Below are 26,797 nucleotides of genomic sequence, written 5' to 3'. Positions count from 1 at the left end.
TGACACACCGGCTGCGCATTGGGCTTGTAAATGAGGCCCTGACTAGCTAGAAAAGCTCAGAACCATGCAATCAAAACCAGTTATCGCCCAGAAACCCACAATGTGCAAACATAAGTTCATTCTCTTAAGGGCTAATCACAAGTGAGGGGAACACTGAACTCAGCAAGGAACATACATTTCTGAAATACAATAACGAAAACACCTCAGCGGGGCCTGTTCTAGAACCATTGCCTGCACTGACTGTACCGTCATCTGTTTTCTGTTTTCATCTCATAATAGGAAAACCAATAAAAATGGATTAAAAAAATAATTAAAATGTAGGCTTCCAATAACGACCTTGGGCATGCATTACGGACATGTTAGGAGAGTCAGTCCTGCCAAGTACCTCGCATCAGGCGTTGAACTAACGCATTTCGGTGTGGTGGTCCGCATCACTGCACCAAAATGCAAAGCCACACATTTATAGCGCATCCTGAAGTTGCTGACAAACGGAGACCAGAGCGCTGCTATTAGCGCTCATTGAACAATGCACGACCACACGCTTCTCTGGCAGCCCATAGTGTGTTACAGACTGCACTAGTGGTACAGTTCAACTACTGGACTGCTCTGGTATTTAATTATAATTTACACCTTCATCTGCCGTTCTGGTCGCGCCGGCCAGGCTGGCTCAGCTATGCTCTCACTGGGGCTGCAGCATCACGGCAGCGTTTGCAACATTGTTCATTTGCCGCCCGAGACAGAAAAATAAGAAATTAAGTGGGCGGTGCGAGCTGGCGGAAGTTATGTTTGTACGTTTCGTTTTTAGGCGGCCAATGCTCGCAATGCCGCCTGTGCCTGTCATCATGATACCCTGCTGTGACTGACCAGACCAGGCTTCTTGGAGGCTCCTTGTCACTGCCGTGGGTCTCTCAGTAACTCTGGAGACATATGTCCCCTTGCCTGTGGAGCCGCTGCAGCTGCTACTATGATGCTGCAGCGGCAAATTAACTCCTTCCATGCTTTTGACGAGCTCAGCTCGTCATGAGGCACAGTGGAGCTGTGCTCATGATGAGCTGAGCGCGTCATAACTGCCGCGGCCCTCCCACGCGCGGCTAATTCCCCACCTGGCGGGCGTTCTAAAGGAGTGGGCGGAGTCGTGACGAGTCCAGCTCGTCATGAGCACAGCTCCACTGTGCAGCATGACGAGCTGGGCTCGTCACGAGCACCGCAGTGCCGCACGCGGCCAATCCCCCCCCTGCCCCGCGGGGGAATTAGCCACACGTGGAAGGGGTTAAATTGACGGTTTCGAGGACACACGCACATCGCTGGTGAAATACGAAGGGCCAGCAACCACTCTGCCAGACAGTCAGCCACCCTTCAAAGGGGTGCGCTCAGAGCAGGATGCCAGCCACATCCACGTGGAATAGCTGGCACAGGAACAAAGCCTGGCCCCAGAAGACTCTGGTCCATCGAGGTCAGGTGAGCCTCATAATCTGAGATTTAATTATATTATTTTATCTATAGTGTGAACGCATGAGCCAAGCAGTTCACACCTCCTGCTGGTTTGTATTAACAACCTTGTGGCCTGTTCTATTTTCTTGTGATTGCAGAAGTGCTTCCATGTCCGACCATTAACCACTTCAGCATTCACAAGACAACGGAACAGGCCGTGGGATCTGTGAACTGATTGGCTCATGCGTGATCGGGCAGCAGGCACAGCCTCGTGCTGACCTCACTATGTTGGTGGCACAGCTCGGGATGCTGACACTGCTAGGGGTGCAGTCAATCAGGACTCCCCTTAGCTTTACTTCCAGAGTTGAGTGAAGAGGCTTCCATGTGCAGAATATTCTGGTGCCCTCCAAAACCAGTAGTGGCTCCTGGAGGGAGTGCTGGGGGGCGGAAGGGTAAGGTGGGGGGTAGTAAACTCCGCATACGGTCGAAAGGAGGTAAGTAAAGAAATACATAAATAAAACGACTTACATTGCGCATGCTGTAACGCCAAATGGCGTTGCAGAGCGTGCAATGTAATCCGTTTGATTTATTTATTTATTTTCTTACCTCCGTTCGGCCGTATGCCGGAGTTTACTACCCCCCACCCTGCCCCTTCCCTGCCCCACCTCACCACCCCGCAGCACTCCCTCGCGGAGCAGCTACTGCCAAGAACACCAGGCAGCTGTAGATTGAAAGCAAGAATGAGTATTTAGGATAATTTTTTTGCAGGCAACTGCAAATGCGCGCTGGGGTCCCTCACATCATGTTTGGCACAGTCGGGTCTCACATTGCCCTTCCATTTCTGGTACTATGCAGCAGTTTTAAGATGATTTTATAGTTTCTCCTTGCCCAAATATGTGTAATTTCTCCTAGTTATATGTTTCACACGTCTTCATTGCTTGATTTTCCTCGCAAGAAAGTGTCACTCATTGTCTTTGAATGTCACTCATAATTACATTGAAATTATGAAAATGTCACACATAAGCAATCTGAAACCTTCCCAGCTATGGAGAGTGATGCATAAATTAATCTCACACTTGGTGAAGAGAAATTAAAAAATATTACCACCATGAGGAGGGCGGTACACAGTGAGTTCTCAAGCTGCTTCCTTCCTCCCCTGGCCTCCACGAGCATTGATCACAGAAAAATATTAACGAAAGGTCAAATGTCTTAATTACCCCGGGGCTTTGACTTTCAGAAAGTCAATGAAGGTCATGGATCTTGGGAGAAGGAACGCGCCGACGTTTGAGATCTATTTTCTGGCTGGTGATTCGATGTGAGACCCAGGGAGCAATTTATCTCCCGGAGCGTTCGGTTCCTGATTTCCCGCCTAATTCTGCGTCTCTCACTCTTGCGGCGCTCGAGCTCACTTGACGTGCTGCGATATTATTTGTCTTTTTACGTCCTTTGCTGCTTACTGGATGGCTCGGCCTAATCCAATGCAGCTGATTTACAGCCCCGCCTGCCTCGCGGCAGCAGCCGCTTCAAAAACCATCTGTTTTGTGTATTGACGCAGCACCTGGAGATGGGCGGTCGGGGAGAGGCAGCCATATTTCTGTTCCATGAAATTATACATGTAACGAGACTGCATTGGGCTAGCTTGCTATCAATCATGCAAATGTACCCTGTGTAGCAGCTGTGTCTACCAGTACATCATCAGAGGTAATAAAATCTTAGCACTTGGGTCGCTCTAGGCAATGACCTTATGGTGACACGGGCAGCAAACTGTGCAGCAGTGACCAATGACGGACATCGATTAGTAATAATTAATATTGATAATAGGTTGAAATAGGGGTCATCAAGTCTAAACTGAATGAGTGGCAATTTTAGAGTTATAAGTCAGAGTGGAGGGTGGTAGAGGGCTGTATAACACACGCATGCTCGCTCACACACACCCCCCCCCCCCCACACACACACACACACTCTCCCCTCCCCCCCAGCATTCCCCAATGCAATGCATTTATTCGTTTCTAACAAGTGAATCCGTTTCAGGGCTTTGCATAGGAATTCATTTGAGTTCCTGGTAAATTCGTTCTTAGCCCTGCACACTCTAAGCTGGTTGCATTTTCCAAGAACACTTCCCAGAAATATAATTGCAGTTATAATTGCTGTTTCATGGGTTTTCAAGTGACATTTATTCGCTGGAGTATGCGAGAGAGGCAGGTTAATTAGTCTTGAAAATAAAATGTTCCCTTCGGCTTGCTTTGAAATTGATCTAACAGGAATTCCGCAATGGCAATACAAGGGTGACGTGTCAGTAAGGCGATTTAAGGCATTCGTCTTGCTGCTCCTTGCTGTGCTGCCCTGCATCAAGGGGAAAGGGCAGGGATGTGTCAAATTTATTCACTACCGCGTATGCCCGTCCTTTCGCCCTGTGCTGACGCTGACGCCGTTTTGGAAGCCTAGCGCCAATGAAGGCACCCTTGCACCATGGGGCAATGGTAAAATAAATAAATGTAAATCCAGTACTTGTATAGCGCACGGATCACTGAAGGGGTTTCTCGGCACTGGTGCCCTTGGGAAGATCAAGCAAGCTTTTGCCCAGAGTCACATGGTGCTGGGCAGACCCCTGCTGCCGGAGCCAGGGATCGAACCGTGATCCCCAGTGTCCAGGGTCAGTCACGCTGGCCACGGCGCCACACCTCCTTCCCGATGGTGACTATGTAGCATTCAGGATTGTTTAAAAAACAGTCCTGAGAGGCATTTACCTCTTTGTAATTGTGCTGAAGAATTTAGAAATACATAGAAAGAGGCAAAAACAAGGAGAAATAAAGGCATTTCTCGTCCTTATGCCTCACCGGGGGTGGGGAGAGGTGCATATCTTTTTGGTGCATTTCCAGGTTTACAAGTCCTTCTAAGTCTGGGAATGCGTCAAAAACCATGGGAGTTGTGAGGGAACATTCACTGCAAAGCCTCCCTTGCGCAAAGTAAGGCAACGCAGCAATTTGCACTGCGTTGCCTTAAAGATTTTTGCAGCCTTTCAAAGTCAAGCAAAGTGGTTTTGCTTGGCTTCATAAAACTGTTGTAGAGGTTTGAAACACACATGTACCACATTGTGTGGTGCAAGCATGACAGAAACCTCTCATAAATAAACCCATGAATGTATAGTGCTTTAAGGAGGGGAGAGGGTGACAAGGCAACATTTATTTTTGCTTGTAACGCTAATAATCCTTTCACTGTTTCTGGTTAATGTTTCTGAGGTGGAAACCTATTTCTTGCAGACTGAAAACACAGGTTCTGTCAGGGTAACATTTAATGTGGTTGGAGGAACATGGACAGGTTCAGGAGGAAGTTCACTCCAATTGTCTGCAAAAAGAATAAATGTCGCCCTGATATCAAATTTGATGATTGTTATAATCCGTAGATAATCTCTTTGTACAATTTCAGAGCAAAATATTTCCTTGTGTTTCCCGTTGAATATGGTATTAAGTCAGCTCCAGAGATTAGAGCACTGTTTGCTGGTCACATTTTAGAATATCTTACATTTTCAGCTAGACTTTTATCCTTTGAAGGTCGATTACTGAGGGCAGGTAACTCCAGCAACAATCTAACCATGTGATTACAATTTGACAAATTGGAAGACAGCGAGAGCAAGTGACACTGTACTTGAATGCCTGCAAGGGCCTGTGGGGAAGAGATCACACTCCTTGAAGCCCAAGAACAGGCGCTTTGTAAATTTGGCCAATGGACTGGCATAGCACTGCTGGACTATACCATGCTATTTCCTTTTCTATTACTTTGTTTAAATTCGTTTATTATTGCTAGGAATACATATGTCTCTTTTAACAGAACAATATTAATTAAACACATAATACTGTATGTTACATGTATGTTTTAGTTAAAGAAAAAATTCATTTTTCAGTGATTTATGTGGGGTAAGTTCTTTTCTAGAGTGTGAAAAGCATATCTTGTCTGCAGGAGGGATAGGTTTTGAAGCTGTTCTTTGCCGGGGTTAGATAACAATGAGCGCTTTGATTTCTTTTCAAGGGGAGAATGCTGATTCACCAAACCACAACAATTAAGTTGAACAGTGTATTTTGATTATTCAAATGAGTATAAGGCTTAGAGACTAATGATTTGTTACGAAGAAAACCAGACAGAGGACATCCTTTTTACTAGGCTTCCCATTGGTGTTAAAACATGTAATTCGTGGAACAGGTGGAAAAACAATTCCTGTCGAATTGGATGGTTTAGAACAATTTATGTATTGCTAGAGCAAAGGCAACATCAAACTAACAAAATAATTTATTTGCAACATTTGGTGACTGAAGAGAGACCATTGCAGGGCTCCTTATAAAGCATTTTTGAAAAACGTCCAAGACAAGTCTAGTGAAAAATATTTTTTTATCTCAATTCATGGGGCTGCTAAGTGACTTTCCTGGGAACATTCCTCTGGGTGAGACACGGTTTAGGATCCACTACTGAGCCAATGCTTCCCTCTCTAGACCTTGGGTTCCACGTGAAGGATTATTGGCAGAATGCATAGTCTATTCTGCTAGGGAATGAATGCAAAAATATGTCTATGCCTTAGCATTAGCATCATCAATTGGCGTAAACTGAGAGAACGCCCACGGATACAGAGTAGCCCTAGGCGGAGTTTATGAAATTCCGCTACGTAGAACTCCGCGCAGTGACTAAAAACTCTGCCGCGCTACGCGGAGTTCCACAACCGGCGGCGTGTGTTTGGTCATGCCATTCACGTTGATTTTCAGCGGCGAGTGTTAGTCCTACGCAAATTGCTCCATGCACAGCACAAGAGGGTGCTGCTTCTTTTCTTGCTGCTCGAGTAGATTTTCCACATGAGCAGCAGCTTTCTCAACACAAACAGAAGGTTTCTCAATGCCAGCGGACGCGACCATCCGCGCCCGCCCGTGTTTAGAAAGCTGACAGCCCGCATTGAGAAATTTCACTGGGAGGTGGATTTTCTTCACTTACTCTTGACGCTGGTGAGCAAGAGCAAGGAAAAAACTCTGTTCTGAGTTTTTGGGAACTTCTCGTACTCCGAGGAGAGCAGAGTGAGGAAAAATATGTGAACCGAAGAGAGTTCACCTGCCAGGCCTTCATGAGATGAACTGTAGCATGAAATGGGGAGATGGTGCATGTTGTTCGAGCACAAAATCAGTCATTTCAAACCCTAAAATGCAACAGGATTTATATTTTTTACACCAGTTTCATGAATAACATGTTTCAACACCAATGGGAAGCAAAGGTGCTTTAGACCCATGTACAAGTCCTTTGGAAAGGCAGAATGGACTGCAGTGAAATGGTACTCCTTCTGAAAGGCAAGCAGAATTAGTGCATGTCATGTATGAAATCAGTTCTTCTGAAAGAGCAGGCAACCCAAGGAAGAGTTTTTACATGCTAGTCCAGGGGTCTACTAACTGTTTTTCAACTTTTGTTCAGTGGAAATCATCACAACCTACTAATATTATTAGTGCTGTAATAGTGATCGTAACTGACAAGATTACACTAGTGCCTCCCATATACAAGATTACCATCAGTGATCTCATCACTTCCTGAGGCCCTGTTGCCAGCATTAATATAGAAAATGCTTTGTCATTGTGGAATGCCTCTCTGCGGTAATGCATACCTGCTATAATTGCAGTGACCTTGGCACCAAGCTAATCATAATATTAATATATCTCCTTTATAGGGGGCGTGGCTTGCGCGCCGCTTTGGAATGGCGGTTTGCGCTTGAGCTCCGAGACGAGCGAGGGCCGTCTGAGGTGCTTCTCCGCTTCCAGTGACCCCACACTTCTACAAACGGAGCCTCAGGTGTTGGAATGTGCCGTGGTCTGGCTGAACGTCCTTCCTGTGTCCTGGAGCTGCTGGTGCCTGCTATTTTGACACTTTGAGGTGACGCTCGGTGTCTCCATGCACGGCCGCCATTTTGTGTCATCTCCTCACGCAGGTCCGAGTTTCCTCAACACCAGAGGTACCATGACTACGCTTTTCTCCGGCATAAACGCAAACAGGTGTTGGTGACTACTATTAACCCTGACAAGCTTATAACGTTTTTTTTATCCGTTTTCCATGCTGTGTGGCTTTATAATGAACTCTTTTTTTGGCTGTTTGGCTTCTTAGTTTTTGCAGGTGTATTCTTCACATTGGCAGTGTCTTGGCATTTTTGGTGATGAGACTTTTTTGCATATATTTCCGCCGCTATTTATTGCTTTGCGATACCTGCTGGAGGTGCACTTGAATATTTTTTCTACTTTCCTTTTTTTATCCTTGCCTCCTGATTGCACCACTATTCTCAGGCTTTGGGTTTTTCCTCAGTTCTCTGAGTGGTTGCCTATTCTGCCCTGGTTTGGGTGGCTTTATGGCGGCAAATATGGGTTTGTCGCCGAATGCTAAAGATACCAAGGAGTCGAAAGCTTCTCTTAAAAGACTCAAACAAATATCTCCTACACCTGAATCCTCTCAAAAAGAGACTAATTCAACTCTGGAGGCTATTCTGACACGTCTCAATGATGTGCATGACATTGCGCAGTCTACCAAGACTAATACAGATTTATTGCAGGTTGAGGTAGCTGCCATCAGAAATGATCTTAAGGCTCTCTCCGTTCGTGTCTCTGCCACGGAGACGCGCATTAGTGGCGCAGAGGATCAAATGCAAAAGCAATCTAGATCTCTTTCCAATTAGAGCGCTCAATGGTGGCCTTGCGGAGGGATCTCACTGAGCAGGAGGACCGTAACCGCAGATCCAACCTGCGCATTTTTGGCCTTCCTGAAGAAGCCGAGAAAGGTGTGCCGTCGATGATTGACTTCTTATACCAATGGCTGCCTTCTACTCTGCAAATTTCTTTTCAAAGAGACTTTGAGCTGGAAAGGGCACATCGTGTCCCCACTTTTCGATCTAAATCTGCTACGCAACCAAGGGCTGTCATTTTTAAGCCGCTGCATCATCAACACACGGAACAAATTTTGGCTCATATGCGAAAGATTAAAGTTGTTTCTTGGGAAGGTCACCGTATCTCGATTTCTCAAGACTTTGCCAGAGACACGGTGATAAGGAAGAAAGGCTTTCTTAACCATCGGAAGCGTTTATCAGAGATGAATATCCCTTTTTCCTTCTCTGGCCCTTCCAAATTTCGCATTACTTTCAAAGGTCGCTCCAGAATCTTCGACGAACCTTCTGATCTAGCCTCTTTTCTAGACAATCAGATGGAACTACAGATGGAACTTCAATTGGAGGCTTCGCGTGTTTCTGGTGCTTCTGGCACTTGATGTGATTCTTTGCCTTCTTGGTGTCTTTCTGTTTTTCCGGGTCTATTGAGTTTACCCTTTTTAGACCTGCGTGCTCCCTGTTGATGGTGCGTCTATAGCTTTCTTTTGTGACTGGTGTTGACAGTCGAGTTTTTTGATGATATTTTTTTTTTGTTTGTATTCGGTGTGGTCTCCTTTCCGTTTTTATGATGTTGTCATTTGGCATGTTCGGTTTTTCTAAGTGTTATCTCCTTCTCATTAGTGTAGTAGTGCCTTCCCTTTTCTTGTCGGTTTTCCTTCTCATTGCTTTTGTTTTTGCGATTGGATAGTGTTTTTTCTTCTTCCTTGTGGTTTGTTCTGTTTATCTTCGTTCTCTCACTCCTCATTGTTATATTGGACATATCCCATTTCTGTTTCTTTGTTCCGCTTTGTAATTGTAATCTGCTTTTGTATGATCTGTTTCCGATTGGCTTTTTTGTGTTTATCTATTTTTGTTTCTTTTGGTAAACGTGTGCATTTACATTAAGTCTTTTCTTTATCCCCGTCCTTAGATTTTTTTCCTTCTTTATTGTTTATTTGAGTGGTCTAGTTTCTCACTTGAGTTGTACTTGGATATTCCGTCGTGTCTGGTTATTCTTCGTGTATGTCTTTAGTCTTCTTGACTTCAATTTGTCTGGTACTGTTTGTGTTATGTTATAAATTTCGGTCATAGGCTTTTTATTATTATCTTTTTTCTATAATTGCGTTTAGTTGCGCTCGCCAGGCTACAAGTATTGTACCTTGCATTTATTTATGTGCTTAATTGGCTATTGTTTTATTGCTTGCTTGGCTTTATTACTATTATATGTTTTTTTTTTCTTAGGTCTCAGATATTGGATTGCTTTTATATTTTACTACCAGTTTGTCTAAATATCATATATGACTTTCTTTTCGCTTGATGTTCCTTCCTGTTTTCTATAGCTAATTATAATGAGGTTTCTTTGCCTTATGCATGACAATTCCTTGCGTATAAGTACCTTTGATTATTTATTGTATATTTAGGTTTGATACACATTTCCATTGCTGTTTCATTGATTGTTTTGACTCTCAACTATTTAAATATCTTTGTAAATAGCTGGTAGCCCATTGCAAATCTGTGTATTTTTCGTATACTTTATACTAAGCTTTTATAGTTATATTGCACTTTTTACTCCCTTGTTTTCCTACTTTCTATTAATATATATTTGACAGGTTTCTGCATTTCGTATCATCTTATTATAATAGGATTTATATATGTAAGGACAGTGAATTGTGTGCTTATCTTGCGTTTTTTCATATTCATCCTCACTCTATTATAGCTCCTGGTAAATATCTGGTGTGATGCTTCATTAGTTGTTATATTGTCCTCCTTTTTAGTGCTGTGCTCTAGTATATATCATCTCTCTTCTTTATGCTACCTCCTATAGTCTTCTTAGGATATATGCTTTTCTTCTTTTATTCTTTCCTGGTTTTTATACTGCCTACTTCACCTTCATTTTCTCTAATTTGCATTTATTTTTATGATGTTTTCATAGTGTTTTACTCTCTTTATGATAGATGTAAATATAGCTGTGACTTGTTATTGCATTTATTTTGCTAGTTTTCTATCTCTCTTCCACCTATTCCACTTTTTTGGTTAATTTACCTGTTACTTGTGATTTAATTGGTATATGCTTCTTGCCTTTCTAGATTTGTGGGGATGAATTATTTTTGGTAATATTCTAATGGTATTAGTTCATATTGCAGGTGTTTCTATCTCCTAATTGCGTGTACTTAGTTATATACTGTTTTGGGGTTGATCATATTAATTGTAATCATCCCTCATGATGGTCCCCTTGCTCGCCTTCCCACGTTCCCCCTAGTATGAAGTTGGTCTTTTTCAGACCTCCCTTGCTGGCTCTTCTCTCTCTTCTTTCTTCTCCTCTCTTGTCTCTTTTCTTCTTTCGGATTTCCTTCATGGACTCGCCTTCTTCGACGTTAATGCTTGATGTCTGGATGCTTGTATTTGTGCTGCCTGTTTTTTGCTTGCCTTCGATGGATTATGTTAGTGTTTTCAATTTCTGTCTATGCCGGGCTTGAATGTGTTGTCCCTTAATGTTAAGGGTTTAAATCATCCTGTGAAAAGGTCCAACATTTTAGATTATTGCAAATCTCTCTCCTCAGATCTAATCCTTTTTCAGGAAACAAAGGTCTCTACCAGAGAAGCGTTATTCCTGAAGAAGGAATGGGTTTCAGATGTTGTCTGTTCCGAGGCTTGCGGCAAAAGAAATGGAGTCATTACTTTAATTTTAAAAAATTCAGGATTATCCATAGTTTCTTCTGACCATGATACTGAGGGTCGCTGGCTCTTAACTAGGTTGTCTGATGGTAACGCGGATTTATATGTTATGAACATTTACGCCCCTAATAAGGATGATCCGTCTTTTTGGAAAACGGTTACCAAAAAATTAAACGACACACCCCACTCTGGGAATCTTATTGTTGGTGGGGAATATTAATTTACCAATAGATCCCATTCTAGATAGGAATTCAGCTTTTCAATTTCGGCCTCCAAAATCCCATAAACAAATGCTTAACATGTGCTCCATAACTCGTCTTCAGGATGTCTGGCAGCTTCACAATCCCACTGGTAGTGATTTTTCCTTTTTTTCGTCTCCTCATTCTACCTTTTCTCGTATTGATTATTTATTGGTTCACTCCTCTCTTGTTTCGTCTTCTTCATCTCCTCTTATTCATCCTATCCTGATTTCTGATTATGCCGCAGTTACGTTTACTTTGTTATCCTTTGCTCCTAAATCAAGAGCTCGCTCCTGGAGATTAAATACAGAAATTTTACATGATTCTGCTCAGATTGATGAGTTTTCTAATGCAATCGAAACCTTTTTCCTGGAAAATGAGGGCTCAGTCTCTTCCCCAATTGTCCTCTGGGATTCGTTTAAATGTACTTTCCGTGGCCAGGTTATTCAATGCATGTCAAAAAGGAATGCTGCTATTAAAAAAGAACTTACAGATTTAGCAACTGAAATTAAAAATCTGGAATCTACCTTTAGACATTCTAAGGATAAATCTTGCCTTCAGTTAATCAAACACTTAAAGTACACATATAATACTATAGTTACCAAAAGAGCTCATATTGGGGTTCAGGCTCAGAAATCCAAAAGGCTTTTGTTAAAAAATCGAGCTGGGAAGATTCTTGCGGCTACGTTTAAATTTCAGGATTCCTCCTTTAAGTCTTCCCAAATTTCTTCTATTAATGATCACCTTGGATCTAAAAAATTTCAGACTGAGGAAATTCTTGAGGTCTTTCGTGATTTCTATAATAATTTATATACCCCTTCTAATCAGGCCTCTTTTGAGCAATGTCAAGATTTCTTGAAGCCTGTTCCGGTGAAGTCGGTATCCGTGAAAGATAGCAATTTTTTAAATGGTCCGATTACTCCTGAAGAAATTATTGCCGCAATTAAAGCCACTCGTTCTGGTAAGGCTCCAGGGCCTGATGGATACCCTATTCTTTTTTATAAAACTTTTCTTCCTGTGATTGTTCCCAAGCTTCAATGTGTCTTTGACGCTTTTATTAAGGATGGGTCTGTTTCTGGCACGGCGGCTGATGCTACCATTGTAGTGATTCCAAAAGACGGAAAAGATCATTCTGATCCCAAAAACTTCCGTCCTATTTCTCTTCTTAACATGAAGGCTAAGATTTTTGCTAAAATCTTAGCCAAGAGATTGGAATCCTTCATTCCTAACCTGGTCCATCCCTCTCAAACGGGTTTTGTGAAGGGTCGGCTTGCGCGTGATAATATCCGTACATTTTGCCATATTCTTGGAGCAGCTAAACGTTCTCATCTCCCAGCTGCGGCCTTGGCTCTTGATGCTGAAAAGGCCTTTGATAAGGTCTCTTGGCCTTTTCTTCGTGCTGTCTTGTGTGCACATAAGCTTGGTGATTCCTTTATCAACATGGTCATGTCCCTATACTCTCAACCTAGAGCTAACATAAGAGTTAATGGTGCTACGTCGTCCTTTTTTAATTTTCGCCAAGGCACCAGACAGGGTTGTCCCCTCTCTCCCCTTTTATTTTTATTGTCCATTGACCCCCTTCTTCGATTGATTGAGCTACACCCAGACATTAAAGCTTTTTCTTTTGGTCCTCATCGTATTAAAACTGCTGCGTATGCGGATGATGTCCTTATTTTTTCAGATGATATTGCCTTGGCTATCCCGGCTATCTCGGACACGATTTCCATTTTTTCGAGTGTTTCAGGGTACTCTTTGAATAGGGATAAGACCAAGATGTTCCCCTTCAATGCCCACTGTTTCTCTACGCATATGGGTTCTGCTGGTATTAAATGGCAGTCTAAACATTTAAAATACTTGGGTATCTATTTTTGCTCGACCTTATCTGCTACAATTGCCTATAATGAATCCCAGACTATTCTTAAGGTACGTCGTCTTTTGGACACGTGGTCCCCGAAACACATCTCCTGGTGGGGTCGCCTTCAAACCCTCAAAATGATGATTACACCTATTGTTAACTTTGTCTCCTCTATGCTCCCGGTAAAGTTATCGGATTCCTTCTTTCATGAAATTGATGTTCTGACTTCTAAATTTTTATGGAATGATAAACGGGCTAGAATTGCCTATAAATTCTTACGGAAGCCTTATGATATGGGTGGATGTAATCTCCCTGATTGGGAGAAGTACCAAACTGCCTTTTTGGCTTCTCAAGGTGCGCTATGGTTCTCTTCTCCCCCTACTCCTGTTCCTTCTTGGTTGTTAATAGAACAGGAATTGGCTTCTCCATTACCGACTGCTTCCTTTTGCACTGCGTCTACCTTATCCATCCCATTTTCCCGCTCTATTATTCTGGATACTCTTGCTGCGGTTCGGAAGGTAGACAAGAAAGTGGCGATTCCACTTCACAAATCTAGGTGGTCGTCTATTTGGCGAAATTCAAAAATTAAAATTAATATTGATCCTTCTCTGATATCTTATTGGGCTGCTAAGGGGATTTCGCTTGTTAAACATCTTGATTACTCTAATAATGAGCCATTACCTTTTTCCTCCTTAGCTCAACAACATTCTTTAACTAATTTAGATTTTTATACTTTTCTCAAAATCAAAGTAGCACTTGCTAAGGTGCGTCTTCATCCTACTTCTCCTACGATTACTCTTTTTCACATATGGACTAAATCTGGTCATGTCGCCTCTAAAATTTATAAATTTTTATCAACTGTTTCGCTACCTACGCAGACTGTTGATCAAACGAAATGGTTGCACCATTTTGAACATGGTCTTACTGCCCATATTTCTTCAGACACTTGGCAGATGATTGGTAAACTTTCTCTTCGCAATAAAATCGCCCCGTCGTTAGAGCAATCTAAATTTTTCTATGTCAACCTTCTTCATTGGACTCCTGTTCGTCTACATTCGCTCAATCTCAAGGAGGATAATCTATGTTGGAGCTGCGGTTTATTGGCAGGTGATTTTCCGCATATGTTTTTTGAATGCTCCCTCCTCCAACCCTTTTGGGATCTCATTCACAAACACCTCATGCTCATCTTTGGTATTAGGTTTCCACTCTCTTTCCCATTAATTCTCTTAGGTCCATTAGCTGCTTCAGTCCCTCTCCCCCTGGAACCCATGGAAATACAGTTGTTGGATCTCCTATTGACTGTTGCTGTGAAAGTGATTCTTATGGGAAATCCTTTTCCTCTGTTTCTTATCATACGTGGTGGGCTTGGGTTTCCTTTTTAAGAAGTGCTCATACCTCGGTCGATCATGCTCACCTTTCTCCATCTATTGCTAGTGAGGTGTGGACTGCTCTAGATAACTATATGGAGTTGTCGTCCAAGGGGTTGGTTGATCAATATCCCTTCGACTCGGTTGGATGAATGGCGTATTGTTTGTTGGGTGTATTCATTGGAAATCCTTCTCTCTTTCTTTCTTCTCCTCCTTATCTGTCTTCTATCTCTTTTTCCTCTCTTTCCCTCTTTTTTCTCATTCTTTCTTCTTTTTCTTCTTTCCTTTCCTTTCCTCCCCTGATTATACCAGCTGATAGTGATACTCTTGGTTGTGACTCGGCCTAAGACATTTAATTTCTATTAATTGATTCCACTTTCTGTTTTTTGGCAGATTGCTTCTATTTTTGGATGTATTTGCTACGACTCATTTTCGAAAGTCAGCTTCTGATTGCTACCAATCTATTATCATTTGTATCACTATTACTTATACTATGTACTTCACTTACCTCTTTATAACAATAAAATTCTTTTGAAATAAAAAAAAAATATATATATATATATCCCTTATACTCCATGACTTGTCACTCAATTAGCCTGCTTTATACATATTTTGGAAATTCGAAAAAATGTCTACAAACATCAGGGTATGTGTTCTGAAAATACACACATTTTCATCTCAAATACATGCTTTTCATTTTTGATAAAGACATAATAATTCAACCAATCAAACACGTTTAATTTTGTAGACTGGGCTACACACATGAGAGCTACTTTTAGGCAGTTGGGGGAGCTACCAGTGGCTCACGAACTACTCGTTGGAGAAGTCTGGGATATAAAAATGCATTTAAATTTCAATAATTCTTCGTGATTATGGAAAGCAAAGAAAAACTACAGATGGAAAGCAAGACACTGTAAAATTGCATGCCAGTCTTATGAAATACAAAACAAGCCTCACCTCCATAGCTCAGCTTCTCCTTTCAATGGCGATCGAGCTGGGCTCTGCTGCTCCACGCCCCTTGCCGGTCTGGGGGTGTTACTGCATGCAGGGCTGTAAAGAAATAGAGTTTTAAACAGCTGTTCTATGCGCTTCAGTCACAAACACAAACCGAGTACACAGAGCAGAGTTGTGAGGGTGTTGGTCAGGTCCAACAGCACAGTAAGGCTCCCATGTGACCTGATGCCAAACCCCAAAACGTTTTATTTAAATGCATCACTATTTCAAATCAACTTTATTCGATTCAAACAAAGAATCATAAAAGCTTACAGTTCAGTACAGGTTTAAAAATGAGAAGAGTTAATCAATTCATTAAAAAACAGGTTCAGTAAAAACGCTTGCCAATTTAAAATACAGCAGTTAAAAACTTCCTTTTAGTGATGACAGACCTCAAGAATCTTGCCACTACCACACATGAAAACAAGTCTGGTAGCAATTGTAGGTATAAGTAGGCTGGTCTGCATTGTCTAAAATTTTACGATTTCATTAGAGGCTTTATAAAAATAGTCCTTAGGTCTGTATAAAATTTGCAGAAAAACAGTACATGAATAGTTGATTGTTTAGAGATCTGATCGCAAGGACAGCATATTAATTGACAAGACCAATTGTTGGTAGTGGGAAAGGTTGTCAAACAATGAAAAATATCTAGCCTAAAACGTGTCAATACAAATCTATGTTGAGCATTTAAAACACCAATTAAATATGGTTGCATCGTATAACAGGTCAGTACCATTTGGTTATATTGTACGGTGGGCTTCACAAGTTCCTTTGTTAATCTATTTTCCTCTAAGTTGTTCAGGCATATTTTCTTTAAGGATACTCTTGATAAGTGCAACAAAGATTCAGGATTATCGTAGTAGTCAGAATGACAAATATCCTGCATAAAATTTTTATGTACTTCAGCCATGGAATTTTCAATAAATGGTCGGCACCACAACAGTACTGTACGATGGTTCTGTTAAAGCCTGTGTGGTCTGATGTCCAAAGCTTGTGCCATAGGAGCACTGGCTGCGCCCTTTTTAAATCTTCTAGATAAGTTACGCCCAACTCTGCATGACACACAAAGTGTGAGCAACTGGTTAGGAGCCCCAAAGATTTTTAAGAAACCCATTTTCTACCAGCTGTAAGGAATCGACATCTACGTGTCCCCACATCTCAGAGCCGTACATCGCTACTGATCGGCATTTGGCATTATAAATGCTCATCATAGCCCTGGGAGATTTACGTCCCATTGCCTCTACTCTGGGTTTATCATCATCACAGCAGAAGGGAGAGTTTACAATATGTCATAATGACTTAGAATCTTTATTCTGGCTTGTTTCCTGCAGACGGTCCCAAGCCTCCTCTTTAAGAACCTTTTTGCGATGTTTTAGAGCTAGCTTGTACGCCCGGCTACAGTTTTGTACTTCTGTGTTATTCCTAGGCGACTCCTTCGAGGCCTTCTTTAACTTATTGTGTGCAGAAGTGCAAGCGTGGTCAAACCATCTTAGCTTTTTCGTAGCCCCTCTAATCTGTTTGGTAATCAACCCACCACTGATCTCCTCACTAATGTGTCCAAAAGCCTCTACGACCAAATGCATCACTAAATTGGACCCCAGGCTTGTATTTTGAGGCCAGTGGCTTAACAATAGCCCCCGCAGCCCCCAAGCTGCAGGGGGCTCCCTCTGGCACTGTGCATGGGTAGGTCTGAGAGCTCCTGACTGGGTCTGGAGAGTGGTGGCTCCTCTCCATGTACTTTGGAGGGGGGCTTAAGTTTCATTACACGACTGTTTGAGGCCAGTATGTTTGCCGTCTCCCACATGCTCTTTTTTTTGACGTAACATTAGATCTCAACATTTGTAAATGTAAGTGCACACGTTCTGCCAATATGGTGTTACATGTAAAAGCACGTTGAAGGAAAAATGTTCTTTTGCCCCCAGTTCGCTTCTTTCATTTATTCTGAACTTAGCCGAATTTTACTGACATGTGATGCTTGCTGCCTACAGACCCCATACCTGTAAAAAATGTCCCTGGTGACAGATCCAACTCATTTAAACATATAATCTTTGATATGATCTTGCCCTTAGCGTATATTTTTACACAGAAGATAAAAATATATATCATAGCAAAAGTAAATGCACAAATTTATGCCTGAGTTTCTCTAGAATAAAGATATTTATATATTAACAGGCCTGCCTGGGAAGAAAGGAAGGCAATTATATACTTTCTCGTCTGGACATTGCCAGAATGGGCCACATTTTATCAGCCCCTATGGTAACTTTGTTATCCTGAAAGGGGCTAGAGCAGCCTGCTAGCCCCCAAACCCAACAATGGGGCCCCTCCCTCTGTTCTGAGTCAGGACCATCACTTCAAAGTAGGGGTAGGGATGGAAGCCAAAGAGTCACATAGAAAAGAAGAGCATTTGCTCTCAAGCAAGTTATTCTGATGTTTTTTAAATAACAGGAAGCAGGCCGGGAGATTTTACTTACCCGATACCCACCCTCTTACAACCTTGTGACGTCAAATTGTAGGAAATGGAGCTGAAGATAAGCTTTGGGAAGGTCTACGCTTGGTACACTTTGGGCTCACAATTTGTACCAATTATGCAAGGGCTTTGCCCACTAGATTATCGAGTCGAATCACCTCGCCTTTCCTTGGAGAAAGAAAATAACTTGATCCCTCTGCTCCGAAAAGAGCTGATATGGTCTGCTCAGTGATCAGGAAATCGTTGACCTCTCTCTTACAATTAGGCCTGGAAAAATGAATAATGGAGTTAAGGCGTTGAATAGTGGGATGACCAATAGATTAATCAAATACGTTTTTGGAATAGATATACCTAACAATGTTATTACTGGTGAAGGATCCATTTCATTCCCTATCATGCGTCCTAAATAATTCAAATTCTCCTCCTATATTGCTTCTAACCCGAGGTATGGCCGGAACGCAAGCTTCCAAACTCCCCTCATTTCATGTGGACAGACACATATATTAGCACTCAGGATTCCCATTCCATTTTGCCCCAGTTTTCTCCTTAAATTCTGGAAACCAAAGTTCATCAAGAAAATTCAACGTAGGTTAAGTGAACAACTTAGTGGAATTTAGAGGCAAAAACAGATAAGCAACAAAATATCTGCTCTGCATGAGCTGATATCCATCTGGCAAAACCCAGAACTACTACTTTGTATCACAATGTACAACATCCGGAGACGTCTCAGGTCACTAAGTTGGGCGACCGAATACACTTACAGGATCTGGAATGCTTTTCCACACAATACCGGAAAGCAGTGTGGGTTTGTTTAGCATCTTGATTTAGGCATTTTTGTGTTTGAGGGGCCCAGCAGAAAACAGGCCCTCGTGAGCCTATGCAAATTAAATCTTCACAGCCAGCCAGACAACCAGAATATATCGATTACTTGGGAAGGAAAGGCAGACATTTCCTTGATAGAATCTCAATGGAAAGAAATCTGTGCCAAAAAATGTCCAATTTACTTAGGATGCGGTACATCTAAATGCATTGTTTTTATTTAACACAAGAACGTTTATACATAATGAAATGGAATAATCTAAAAATTGTATGAGTTGTCAGGTTTGCTGAGTACACGGAAACATGTAATGTGGTTATAATATAATCGGAAGGTCTTGTGGGCTACTGTTTAATATTGAATGTTCGGAGGACAACTTCTGCCCTGTCTAACTTCTGCTACGCCTCTATCTTGTTCATCGTCAGGAGGGGAAGAGTGATAAACTGAATACCCTTTGGCCCCTCCATGGGCTTTGTCACTCCCAGAGCCTATCATTGGGTAGGCCATCATTTGCACCACGTCACTCTCATATCCCTAGACACAGTCTTCAGATGTAGCAGCCTCAAAAAGTAAGCTGTGTCAGAGTGTGAGAAGATGGTGGGTTCCTCACACTCTGCCAGCTTCACCACCTGGGAAGATATCTATGGTTTCATATCTGTTCTTCTAGGGCAAATGATCTCTCCTGCCAAATCATGATTACTTGGCATAGAGGTAGAGAGCACTGTATTGAATAAGATTGAGAAATCTGTTGATGTTATCGGCTCTGGTGTAGTGTGCCACAGATCCAAGACATAAGCTGAGCTATAATTGATGACTTTTTAGAGAGCTAATTTGTTGTTTGATTATGCTGTTGTACATTTGGGAGGTCCAGAAGAGAGGCTGCATGATACCGCTGAACACTGTGAGATGCTGTGGATGTAATTTTAATAGAGTTTTATTTTGGTGGTTGCCTTATTTCAATCAAATCATGTGAATGATGAGATTATTATGGTTTGTAAATTGTGTTGAAGGTCAGATTAACCAACAAACACAAAAATGAAGAACTTTGCTCACCTCTCTGAGAGCCTGCTAGACTGAAGAATTGTTCCAAGGGCTGGACCAGTCACTCCATGACTTACTCCCAGGCTCAGGGAGGTCAGTCAGTGGTCTCCAGCTGGCCTGAGACTGTGAAGACAAAAAAGCCCTAAGCGTGCAAGAGCCCTTGAATCTAACAGCTGAGTGTCTATACAATAGCAATAGTCTAGGCTAGGAGATCTGGGGCCCACCTTTCCCACCTGTGTTTATTGCTCAGAAACAGGATTCACCTGGAATGTTTATTGAACCTAGTCCTGATCATTTTGCTAGCATTGTCTAGGTAGTTTTGCTACTCAAGACTTTCTTTACCATAACCGCCAATAAATACTGTAAAAAGGTCTTGAAATCCTCAGGGGCACTGAGACTCAGATGATCCACCATCACCTATCCTGGAAAGACATGACCTCCCCTGACTACAGAAGTTTTTGCCCCACTCAGAGAAAATCTAAGTATAGCAAGATCTTCTAATGTGGACTTATGTTGGTAAATCTTGTGCAAAAAATGAAATGAAATGAAATACCAGCATTTGTAAAACGCACAGTTACCTCCGGAGAGGTGTCCCGGCGCTGGGGGCCATCGGGAAGATTAATTGAGCTATTGCCCAGAGTCATATGGTGCTGGGCTAATCTGCCGCTTGTGCCGGGGATCAAACCGTGAACCCCGTGGTCCGGAGTCAGGCACCCTGGTCACTGCATCACACCTCTTCCAGCACTATGCAGTACTTCTTTGCTTCACCTCTAATGAGACAGCTCAGGTGCCAGAGCACCTGCCAAAGAAGTACAGGCTGAAAGAAGGCTCTAATGTGATTAAACAGTTTGACAACTGAATTGCATCTTCTTTCTGAAAGTTTTGTCTTCAAGCTTTTCTTATTCACAGTTTACTTGGCATAGAGGTAAAGAGCCCTGTTTGCATAAGATTGAGAAATCTGTTGATGTTATCGGCTCTGGTGTAGTGTGCCGCAGATCCAAGACATAAGCTGAGCTATAATTGATGACTTTGTAGATAGCTAATTTGTTGTTTGATTATGCTGTTGTACATTTGGGAGGTCCAGAAGAGAGGCTGCATGATACCGCTGAACACTGTGAGAGGCTGTGGATGTAATTTTAATAGAGTTTTATTTTGGTGGTTGCCTTCCTTTCAATCAAATCATGTGAATGCTGAGATTATTATAGTTTGTTAAATTGTGTTGAAGGTCAGATTAACCAACAAACACAAAAATGAATAACTTTGCTCACCTCTCTGAGAGCCTGCTAGACTGAAGAATTGTTCCAAGGATTGGACCAGTCACTCCATGACTTACTCCCAGGCTCAGGGAGGTCAGTCAGTGGTCTCCAGCTGGCCTGAGACTGTGAAGACAAAAAAGCCCTAAGCGTGCAAGAGCCCTTGAATCTAACAGCTGAGTTTCTATACAATAGCAATAGCCTGGGTTAGGAGATATGGGGCCCCACCTTTCCCACCTGTGTTTATTGCTCAGAAACAGGATTCACCTGGAATGTTTATTGAACCCGCTCCTCCAGACTTTCTTTACCAGAGCCACCAATAGAGACTGTAAAACGGTCATGAAATCCTCAGGGGGACTGAGACTCAGATGACCCACCACCACCTATCCTGGAAAGACGATTCAGAAAAGGGGGTGGTGATGAACAGAGTGTCTGAATTAAGCAGACCACTCTTACCCAGTCCAAAGATCAGGGCTTGATCCATCACCGTTATTTAGCTCACTGCCCCATCCCAGCTCAGAACCTGGCTATATGCAAATTAGTCTGTCCCTGGCCCAGTGCATTTTGTCCACCGTAAGCGTGGAAGGGTATACTCAGATGTGAGTCCCTTGCTCATTGCACCATCAGGATTCAAGCAAGCCGGGCCGACGACGGCTGAAATGCCAGAAACCGGTCCCCGGAAGCTTGTTTCCTTCCCAGTATAAGAATTGGCTTGGTAGTTTGGTTTGCCCTGTTCCCATCATGCACTGGGACAGGAACAGACTAATTTGCATGAAGCCAGGTTCTGAGCTGGGATGGTGCAGTGAGCTAAAAAACGGTGATGGATCAAGCCCTGATCTTTGGACTGGGTAAGAGTGGTCTGCTTAATTCAAACACTCTGTTCATCACCACCCCCTTTTCTGAATCATTTTGTCCACCATAAGCGTGGAAGGGTATACTCAGATGTGAGTCCCTTGCTCATTGCACCATCAGGATTCAAGTAAGCCGGGCCGACGATGGCTGAAATGCCAGAAACCGGTCCCCGGAAGCTTGTTTCCTTCCCAGTATAAGAATTGGCATGGTAGTTTGGTTTGCCCTGTTCCCATCATGCACTGGGACAGGAACAGACTAATTTGCATGTAGCCAGGTTCTGAGCTGGGATGGTGCAGTGAGCTAAAAAACGGTGATGGATCAAGCCCTGATCTTTGGACTGGGTAAGAGTGGTCTGCTTAATTCAGACACTCTGTTCATCACCACCCCCTTTTCTGAATCATTTTGTCCACCATAAGCGTGGAAGGGTATACTCAGATGTGAGTCCCTTGCTCATTGCACCATCAGGATTCAAGCAAGCTGGGCCGACGACGGCTGAAATGCCAGAAACCGGTCCCCGGAAGCTTGTTTCCTACCCAGTATAAGAATTGGCTTGGTAGTTTGGTTTGCCCTGTTCCCATCATGCACTGGGACAGGAACAGACTAATTTGCATGTAGCCAGGTTCTGAGCTGGGATGGTGCAGTGAGCTAAAAAACGGTGATGGATCAAGCCCTGATCTTTGGACTGGGTAAGAGTGGTCTGCTTAATTCAGACACTCTGTTCATCACCACCCCCTTTTCTGAATCATTTTGTCCACCATAAGCGTGGAAGGGTATACTCAGCTGTGAGTCCCTTGCTCATTGCACCATCAGGATTCAAGCAAGCCGGGCCGACGACGGCTGAAATGCCAGAAACCGGTCCCCGGAAGCTTGTTTCCTTCCCAGTATAAGAATTGGCTTGGTAGTTTAGTTTGCCCTGTTCCCATCATGCACTGGGACAGGAACAGACTAATTTGCATGTAGCCAGATTCTGAGCTGGGATGGTGCAGTGAGCTAAAAAACGGTGATGGATCAAGCCCTGATCTTTGGACTGGGTAAGAGTGGTCTGCTTAATTCAGACACTCTGTTCATCACCACCCCCTTTTCTGAATCATTTTGTCCACCATAAGCGTGGAAGGGTATACTCAGATGTGAGTCCCTTGCTCATTGCACCATCAGGATTCAAGCAAGCCGGGCCGACGACGGCTGAAATGCCAGAAACCGGTCCCCGGAAACTTGTTTCCTTCCCAGTATAAGAATTGGCTTGGTAGTTTGGTTTGCCCTGTTCCCATCATGCACTGGGACAGGAACAGACTAATTTGCATGTAGCCAGGTTCTGAGCTGGGATGGTGCAGTGAGCTAAAAAACGGTGATGGATCAAGCCCTGATCTTTGGACTGGGTAAGAGTGGTCTGCTTAATTCAGACACTCTGTTCATCACCACCCCCTTTTCTGAATTATCCTGGAAAGACAACACCTCCCATGACTACAGAAGTTTTTGCCCCACTTCTTTGCTTCACCTTCAATGAGACAGCTCAGGTGCCAGAGAACCTGCTAAAGAAGTACAGGCTGAAAGAAGGCTCTAATGTGATTAAACAGTTTGCCAACTGAATTGCATCTACTTCTTCTAAAAGTTTTGTCTTCAAGTTTTTCTTATTCACAGTTTACCATCACAAATAGCATCCAGAGCTACAGTGGCCCCTTCTGGCATACTCCTACAGCCTCATCCAATTGATTATTTATGCTCAACACTTCTCAGCATTTTCTGGACACTCATATTTTTGAGATTGTATTATTTGTCACATGATAACACTGGCCCCTTGGACTTCCATGTTAGGTGTTGTTGCTATTGACTTTTATAAAGATTCCTTGAAATTAGTTTTTATCTTTAGATCTCTACTTTACCTTTTTATCTTCGGTGTTGTGCCAGTTAACATATGTTTGCCTTATTTCATAAACATGGGGATGGATTGTTACGTTTATTGTATCTTTATTGCTATTTTAGTTGTTCTTCCATACCAAGTCACATATCTGAAAGTGCTGGGGACTTGTTTTTCCATGGTGGAAGGTCCTCCATCCGGGTGGCTGAGGTCATGACTTCTGTCGCCCCGGAGAGTGGAGGGCCGCCACCCTTCCTCCATATTAAGAGCACCCTCTGCCTAGCAGGGATCTCTGTCCTGTGAAGGAAGCATCCGCCACAGAGGCTCCCTTCAGATCAATGAAGATTTGCAGGGAGTGGGCCATGTTTAAATCACCCTTTCAGAAAACATTTATAATCAGAGAAAATAAACTCCCAAAATAGGAATTTTCTTTATCTAAGAAAAAAGTAAATAGTCTCGACACACAAGGAGCCTTTTCCCCTAGCTGTACAGGACATTTAACATATTTCTGGTGAGATAGAAAAAATAAGTGATGATTGTCCTGCCCTCAATAGGGTGAGAAGATCATTACTGTGACCCAGTGGTCCTGTGGTAGTGTTACCACTGGCGGAACTAACAGAGGCTCCACCAAGTATAACTAGGCTGTCCCCAGACTCTATATAGCGTGGGGAACCACAGGTTTGACAGAGTGGGAGGACCACCGGTCTACGGCATTCATCCAAAACTCTGCCAAACTCTACTTAAGACCTGTACTATTTCTACCCAGCCTGCACTAAAACAAGTGGATCCAAGATATATACTATCAGGAGACTTTTTTTTGCTTCTTTGGGCTCTTTGATCACTCTCGGTCTAACACATGCCTAGTGAGTTCTTAAGAGATTTTTGGGGACAGAGTGGTTAGGTCATTTGAGTTTGTGTGGAGAGCTATAATGTAGGACAATGTAGCCAGGTATGTGTTAGCCATGGAGTGATGAGGGTTTGCATCCTTGATTTACACATCAAACATACTTTAAAGCAATCCAAGATGGGTGTTTAGGGATGGAATTAATAATTATTAGCAATAATACTTCTATCTCAAGGGTATTTCCAAAAGATTTTGTTGTGAAGAGAGTGTTCCGAAAACACTCACCCAGATCAGAACAGAGATGTATGCATTTGAAACTGGAACACTTGTACATATAGGAACTGTGCCTTCTTCCTTCATTTCAGAACTCCCCGAGAAGCGAAAATCCTACTAACCAATTATATATGTGAAAATGGACACGCATTTCAACCTCAGGCTCTGCTTTTTGACAGAGGACGATGTCACCTTCCACACGGGTTCTCTGAGGTGTGAACCAGGGACACCGCACAACCGAGCAAATATGGAAAAACAATTTGCGCAAGCAGCAAACACTGTCTGTAATAAAAATGTGAGGATTGTACATCTCACGCCGTGGATCAATACTGAGTTTGAAACATCAAACAAGCCAGGTCTAAAATCTCAGCTGTCAGCCTTCAGTCACATCTTCATTAAGCATCACAACCAGCCAAAGGTCATAGCAATGTTCAAGATACCATTAGAGGGAAGACAGGTCAAAACTAAAACTATATGACTTCAAATTAGACAATCAAAATTAGCAATAAAATGAATTTAATATGAACACCAATGTCTATGAGCAAAGCAAAAATTAGGGAAAAATTCACAATGATTTTCCTGTGCGTAGTTGTATTTTACTCCAGACAGAGAATTCACATAGCCATATACTTCAATGAATTGGTATTTGACCAGATTAACACAGATTTTTACTGCGAACAAGCATGACTGCCAGACACAGATTCTGCCAGGTGGCCATGCAGAGATGTTAACCTCATCATTGCGGCTCGAATTCCGCCGCAGTGCTGAACATTCCGATCGCGGGCGTGGTCATGACGGCTCCCGGCCGTCATCAGCACACGCCCACCGTGACTCATGACGGCCGGGAGCCGTCATGAGCATGGAAGAGGTTAAGGGACAGGAAGGTGCCTATGCTGACCTACTAATGTCGGTACCCACCTAGGGAATCACCTGGCCATTGCACACTATTCCATTAGTTAAGAAGTAGTTCTGCCTGCGGAAATTTCAATTGGTGGTGGGCATTAAGCCTATGTGAAGGAAAAGCATCTTTAATGATATAAATAAAGTTTTATTCAGGGCTGCTGGAATTATGTGATTCTGTGGCATGGCGTTTTCCGCAAAACTATGGATTTGCAATATTTGTCACATAATCCATCATCTTCTGCATAATCTGCAGATTTTAACAAAAAAATATATTTCTAGCTCAGATATACCAAAAGTTACTAAAAACATGAAGACGTGTTTCCGTGCAGTGGAAACGACTGGTTATTTTTCAATTCAACTGCTTAATACTGTATTTGGGTGTTAAACTGGTACTAATAAGGTGAAATCTTTGGCCAGACAGTGTTACCCGGTGTAAAAGTGACAAAATAATGATGTAAAACTAACACAAAATGTGCTTCAGTAGGCAGCACAATTTGCCTTTTCGTGTCACATTATTTAGCCGACCCTGATGCATAATTTGGACCTCCCCCTCCGCATAAATCCAGTGGCCGTGGGTATACGTCAGAATATTGATTACAGAACTACAGTCTGACATAAATATCGTGTCCTAAATATAGTTTACAAATTGTCATCCAATTGAGTGTAACTTGTCTATTTTTAACTCGATTGGGCCAATACGTTTGTAAATGATATTTTGGACACGGTATTTATGTAAGAGAATATTCTGGACAACTATGTTGAGGTAGCACACCCTAAAGAAACAGCAGAATTGTTTCTTTCCTGTTTTACCATTCATCTTGGCCCAATCTGTAAAAATCGGGTTCTTTGTGCTTTTTTTTCAATAACAGCTTTTCTTCTGAAGAAAAGAAATGTATCTCTATGAGTGCTTAAACCAGCAACATTTGAACATCTTAACAAAATGTGTATGGTGAGGTACATTTTATCCCAGAAATGTTTGTTTAATTTCTTCAGTAGAAAAGCTTTTCAAGGTTTAAAGCTCATTGAATGTAGGCAGTGGTACAATCATACAGCTGCTTCAGTC

General features: G+C 42.5%; 1 protein-coding gene across 2 annotated transcripts in view; it reads right to left on the bottom strand.

The window, feature by feature from the left end:
* The window catches only part of RIMS4 (regulating synaptic membrane exocytosis 4), a 456,978-nt gene that overhangs the window by 181,449 nt on the left and 248,732 nt on the right, over positions 1-26,797 (bottom strand). Inside the window, exon 3 of one of the 2 annotated variants that reach the window (XM_078651922.1) lies at positions 15,394-15,486. The exons of the other annotated variant lie outside the window; for it this stretch is intronic. Within the exon in view, the coding sequence (XP_078508048.1) occupies positions 15,394-15,486 (93 nt within the window). The remainder of the gene's footprint in view (positions 1-15,393; positions 15,487-26,797) is intronic. 2 annotated transcript variants of the gene reach the window in all.

This window comes from Lissotriton helveticus, chromosome 7, assembly GCF_964261635.1.
Source record: "Lissotriton helveticus chromosome 7, aLisHel1.1, whole genome shotgun sequence".
Lineage (NCBI taxonomy): Eukaryota > Metazoa > Chordata > Amphibia > Caudata > Salamandridae > Lissotriton > Lissotriton helveticus.
This window is presented reverse-complemented; position numbering and strand designations above follow the sequence as displayed.